The sequence below is a fragment of the Poecilia reticulata genome, linkage group LG9 (genome assembly GCF_000633615.1).
Source record: "Poecilia reticulata strain Guanapo linkage group LG9, Guppy_female_1.0+MT, whole genome shotgun sequence".
Lineage (NCBI taxonomy): Eukaryota > Metazoa > Chordata > Actinopteri > Cyprinodontiformes > Poeciliidae > Poecilia > Poecilia reticulata.
In genome coordinates, this window is record NC_024339.1 from 30,738,523 (window position 1) to 30,744,614 (window position 6,092).

At 37.9% G+C, this 6,092-nt stretch overlaps 1 protein-coding gene across 1 annotated transcript in view; it reads right to left on the reverse strand.

Moving 5' to 3' along the window:
- Positions 1 to 960: 960 nt before the first annotated feature.
- marveld2b (MARVEL domain containing 2b) overlaps positions 961 to 6,092 on the reverse strand; it is a 9,340-nt gene continuing 4,208 nt past the window's right edge. Inside the window, 4 exon segments of the mRNA XM_008419299.2 lie at positions 961 to 1,135; positions 1,451 to 1,501; positions 1,585 to 1,756; positions 5,841 to 6,016. Coding sequence (XP_008417521.2) covers positions 1,034 to 1,135; positions 1,451 to 1,501; positions 1,585 to 1,756; positions 5,841 to 6,016 — 501 coding nt within the window. The 3' untranslated portion in view covers positions 961 to 1,033.

A 6,092-nucleotide genomic window follows, 5' to 3' on the forward strand; every position in this document is an offset into this window, starting at 1 on the left:
ATGTAAAGGTCGTTATTACATATTATTATGTTTATGTCCAGTTAAAAATGTTAACTATGAAAGAAAACAGTCACCTCCAAATCATAGTGCAGCAAATAGAGCAGCTGCTCCCGTCGTCTTTTATCCACCGCCTTTTCTTTTTGTTACATCTTTTATCTCTTAAAATGACTCGACAAACTATCACTATTGCTTCTACATCGTCATCCATGTTTGCTTATTCTAAATTCCCATATGCTATGTTGGAAGTTTTGTGGATTTTCTTCTGGAATCGTGATGTTCATGACTGGAATCGGTTCGTGTGGTGTGTTGTTCCTGCTGTGGCTGGAGTCAAGAACCGATCGCACCTGTTGTTCTTTATGAGCTCTGTGGTCACAGAGGTTTGGGGAATCGGCCGACAATTCTTAAATCTTKCYKTCTAAACCAGACTTAAGACTCACAAGCTCTACTCATCTCCTCTCGACCACTGCCCAAACGTTCTCTGACTCTGGTCGCTATGGTAATGTTTACATATCCCTTAAAAATAAGATCCAGATGCGCCGCAAAAACGAACATTTTACTTTTGTGAAAATTTTAACTCACGATAATGACTAACGGAGCCCTGAGCTTGTTTCTCTGCAACGAGACGGCTCCATCTGGGAGTGAGGGGAGACAATGACATCTGAAGTGTTGCTTATATCCACAGCCTGCTTGGTCTCTACGTGGCGAAGCAGTTTGAAGCTTCATTCCCTCATTAGCAGCCGGTCGCCGCATGTTACGCAGAGCGGGCTTGTAATGTGGGACTCACCCAGTGGCGCAACTACACATTATCCAGTTGGATGCGAAAACTTTCCAAAGACATCTGATCTGTTTCTTACTCATTTTGCTGCTTGTGGGCTCAATGTTGGTGCGCAAGTAACCGAGAGAATCCGGTTAAAGGATTTTCAAAATAAAAGATCCTCCAGACTCAAATAATACATAAAACGGAAATATATAATTATTTCTTGTGCGGCCCGGTACCAATTGGTCCACGGACCGGGGGTTGGGGACCACTGCCCTAGTCCATGATATAGTTGTACTCCTGAATCTTCTGTTTGATGTGGGACAGCTTGCTTTTTAGGTACTCACAACGTTCCCTTTTTTCCAAAAAGGTTGGGTCCTGTCAAAAAAATGAGTAGAAGACGAAATTAATCAGTGTCAGAAACAATTCTTCACGTAATTAAAGAATAGAACGCTTATGATGTTGCAGCTAAGTATGGTTTGTACACTATAGAAATGTTAACATTGATAAGTTCAATCAAATCTTTATTTGTCTTATTATGTCCCCTAAATTTGTTGGCTAAATTGGAGCCAATAAATATGGCTCCAATTTATTGTGAATTAGAGCCATATAAATATTGGAACGCGAAAAGACTTGATCATAATAAGTGTGGAAAAGAACTGGCTATAAATCTCAGTTTTTACATGTACTCACAGCTTTCTTCCTTTGATATTCCGATAGGATGCTACTAATCCGTTCTTTCTCCTGAAAAAAATGAAAGGATTAATGGGCAGAAGCATTTGGTCTATGTCCAGTTTTGTCTGTAGGTGACTGAGTGGGAGGTGTACCATTTGACTTGAGGGTCTCGAGGGGAGATTCTGCATAATCTCATCCATCTCTTCAAACTTCTTAGCCATGATCTGGACTTCAGCATGAAGCTCTCTGTATTCAGCATACTGGTCATTGAAGACGGCCTTATACTGGTCCCTCTCCTCATCCGACAGGATGCTGGGATACTTTCTGAAAAGGCATCACACATCAATGTGCAAACAGAGGCAAATGAATTTTGTTTCAGGTTCAATAATTCCATTAGTATAGATTCCAAAACAAATAACATTAGCAGGTTTGTGGTTTGAAAGAAATATGAAGAGCAGAACCTTTTAAAGTAAAGATATATTTTAATTTGTATTTATTACATGTTTGTTCCTTAAACAGCTACTAGGGAATGGTGATCTTGAGCATGATGATTATGGCTAATTCCCATTCTAAGACAATCATGAGTTAAGCATGTTTCAAACAGCGCTGTCATAGGGAGTCCTGAACCTACACTATGGAAGTTGATCTGCTGACATAATAGTGCAGGGAGCGTTTTAGAACATACTGTACAGCAGATACTTTGGAATAAATGGCACAGTGTCAGCAGTTCAAACGTGAACATATAGAAGATATATCTGTTTGGATTTCTAATGGTTATTATTAGTGGTGGGACTCAATTAAAAAATGAATTGCATGAATTTCAAGGTCTGTAATTAAATGAATCACAATTTAATTAAAAAATCATATATCGACAACATATTTTAGAATTCAAAAATCATTTTGGCTGCTAAGTCTTTGAATAAATAGGCATGTGCATTTAGAATAAAAATATTTATTGTTTTTATTTTGTAATTTAGGTTATTCATTCATTATTGACTGTCAAGAAAAGTGTCTATAAATGAAACATATTATTATTATTATTATTATTATTATTATTATTATTATTATTATTATTATTATTATTATTATTATTATTGTTATTATTCAGATATGTGCAAAGTTTTATTACATCTATTCAACTTTCATGTGTTTCAAGAACTCCTGATGGAACTTCAGGAGTTCTGATGGATCCATGAAACTTTTTTGAAAAAATACTTCTTTAGAAATGTGACCTGTGGACAGTCTTTTCCTGCACCCCGTCAGATAATTTTTTTTATCACTGTCTTCATATTGAGTTCTTTCCTTTTATGCATACAGTTTCTATACAGTCTGTGAATACAAAGAGATGTTTATTCAACACAGATACAAAATAATATACAGAAAATTAATCCCTACAAAGTAATCTCATTTAGCCCACCCAGGTCACTACCCAGTAGATTAACGCACTACATTCCTATCCCTCACAGAAGTGGAACATATTTTAATAAAATGAATTAACTTAATTAATTTGGAGCATCATTGTACATTTTGAAATGAGTCAAGAAAGGGTCCCCATGTTTTTTTTAAATTTACTGGTTGAGTGTGGAAGAGAGCATCTAATTCTTTCCGGTTTCAAACACGACATAAGGTCATGTAACCACTGCTTGTGAGTTGGAGGAGCAGCACTTTCCACCTGGTCAGAACTGTACGCCTCGCTAACAGTGAACAAAATGCCAGTGCCTGCCGTTTAAAGGCTGGTAAAGGCAACCCGTCACCACTGAAGCCAAAAAGAGCCAAGAGAGGGCCAGGTGTTACTGCCATCCCAGCCAGCCTGGACATCGTTCGGAAAACATCTGTCCAGAACTGACCAAGGGCGGGGCAGGACCAGTACATATAAACCAGTGTTCATATGTACTGGTTTTGCATTTGTCGCAGTATGGGGTGATTTCTGGATAGAAACAAGATAGTTTGCTTTTGGACAGATGGACTCTATGTGCTATTTTAAACTGAATGAGACAATGGCATGCAGACAGAGATGTTGTATTCACCAGTTTAAGTATAGAGGCCCATGTCTCATCCAGTATAGCCATATACAAGTCCTCTTCCCATGAAGTTTTAAGTTTAGATGAGGAGGTCTCTTTCATAGTCAATATTTTATTATAAAGCCACAAAACCAGCCCTTTATGAGTTGGGTTCAACAATAGGATGGTTTCTAACAGTGTATGCTCTCTCTGGCAGAGAAACTGAGCCTGAAAGGTGAGACTGAAGAAAGTTTCAGGCTTGCAAATATAAAAAAAAAGGGATTTAGGTAAACCATATTTATTGCTAAGTTCCTCAAATAATGCCAAATTCTTCTCTATGAAAAGGTCCTTAAAATGAGTAAGCCCCCTCCGGTGCCACTCTAGGAACACCTCGTCCTGAACAGATGGTTTTAAAAAATGGTTAAGTGCAACTTAAGAGAGAAAAATTGTGGAGTTTAAAATATTTCCTAAACTGACCCCATATTTTCAGTGAGTGTTTCACTACAGGGTTTAAAATAGGCTTAGCTGAAGTGAGCGAGTGGGGAGCAAAGCACAACCGGGATGGATATGTTGTTACCACTGCATAGCTCCATAGCCACCCAGTCAGGGCAGCCACCCAGGCTATGGTAAAAATATAAGAACACTAAGCATCTAAGGTTGGCAGCCCAATAATAAAACCGGAAATTGGGAAAGGCAAACCCCCCTGCTGTTTAGGTTTTTGGAGTTGTAATTTATTAAGCCATGGGCGTTTACCCTGCCAAATGAAGGATGAAAAAAATTGAGTCTAGTTCATTAAAAAAAGTATTAGGAATAAAGATAGGTAATCTTTATTCCTGAAAGAGGTATAGAAATTTGGGTAGTATATTCATTTTAACTGAGTTGATACGTCCCACAAGGGACATGGAAAAGGGCGTCCATTTTATGAGGGATCCCTTCACTTGGTTCAACAGTTCAATCAAATTCTCTTTGAACAGGTTTCTACGTTTTTTTTGTCACTGTGATACCAAGGTATGTGAGTTTTTGTCTTTCAATTCTGAGTGGCAGATTAGCAAAATCTGACAAATTAGCTTTATTGCCTATGGGGAAAAGCTCACTTTTGGTAAGGTTCAACTTATACCCAGAAATCTGACCGAATTGGCTAAATATATCGAGAGCAAAAGGCAGTGAGGTTGATGGTTTGGAAATAAAAAGTAAAAGGTCATCTGCTTAAAGTGACACTTTATGTTCCATGTCATTCCTCCAAATACCAGATATCTCTTTACTGGTCTTAAGTGCAATGGGTAGGGGCTCTGTGGCCAGATCAAACAGCAGGGGGCTAAGAGGTCAGCCCTGACGGGTGCCTCTTTGTAGTTTAAATGGTTTTGAAGTCTGAAAATTGGTACTAACTGTGGCAGATGGTTGCTGGTATAATAATTTAATCCATGAAATGAAGTTTCCTCCAAAGCCAAATCTAACAAGGGCCGCAAAAAGATAGTCAAACTCAACTCAGGCTTTTTCAGAGTCCAAAGAGACAACTCACTCAGCCGAACCTGTGGCACCGGAATAAACAATATTAAACAGACTTCTAATATGAAAATATGAGTGCCGACCGTTAATAAAACCTGAAATAACCGATGGTAAAACAGTTTCAAGCCATCAGATCATCTTTTAAACAAAAATTAACCTAGCGGACCAAGAGAAGCTTCTTTGTCATTCATGTCTGCAAATGTCGATTGTGCATCTGATTTGCAGGTGTACCAAAAACAAACAAATACAAATACAGCTATGCTTGGAACTTTTGCATGTGTTAAATTCTTCAATGGCTTAAAATCAACTAAAATCAAAATTTAGGTGTTAAAGTTCTGAGTCTAATTATTATTGATTCTTGGTGACACAGCTATGCCATTTTATGTTGCAGTTTTATAAAGCTGAGCTTTAGAAATGTTATGTCAATTAGCATCCAGTTCACTGCTTCAGTTAGTGTCAATTTTTATTTTATTTTTACTGTATACATAGTCTAGTAAGGAAAACAGCAATTAAATTGCATCCATTCCCTGATACAGGACACGTCTGCCTTACTTAAATAGTATGTTTTCTTGTCTTTCCCAATACAAGATCACTTAAAGAAATTAGCTTCTGTTAAATGTATGTATACCCCAGGAAAGAGAAAATCATATTTAATAATCTACAAAATCCTGGGCGCTCTGGTCACCTGCACTAAATTTTACTCCAGATGGTTCTTTCAACTCAGCAATATTGAAACACAAGAACTTAGAGGTTTATTTGTTTTTAAGCCTTTTCAAATATACATAAGAAATGCAAAAGGGGCACCTCAAAGAGATAACAGAAAATTGCATCATAAAAAGATGTTAAGTCCTTACATCAACAGATGTAAGGACACATATTCGAAAATGGAATAGACCACTCACGCAACATAATCCGCTATGATGACAGGTTTGGGAATATAACCAGATGGTATGTGACCTCGAAGAATCTCTGGTTCTGCTGCCATGAGAGGAGCAGATCCAGCATTGTTTGGAGCATTCATGATGTCAGGCTGAATGGTAGGAAGAGGCGTCTCTGAGGCTCTTGAGGCTGAATCCAGCTGCAGCAGTAAACATTTAGTACAACATACTGTGAAGAAGTCCATGCAGCATGGAGGGAAATAAATAAAACTCTTC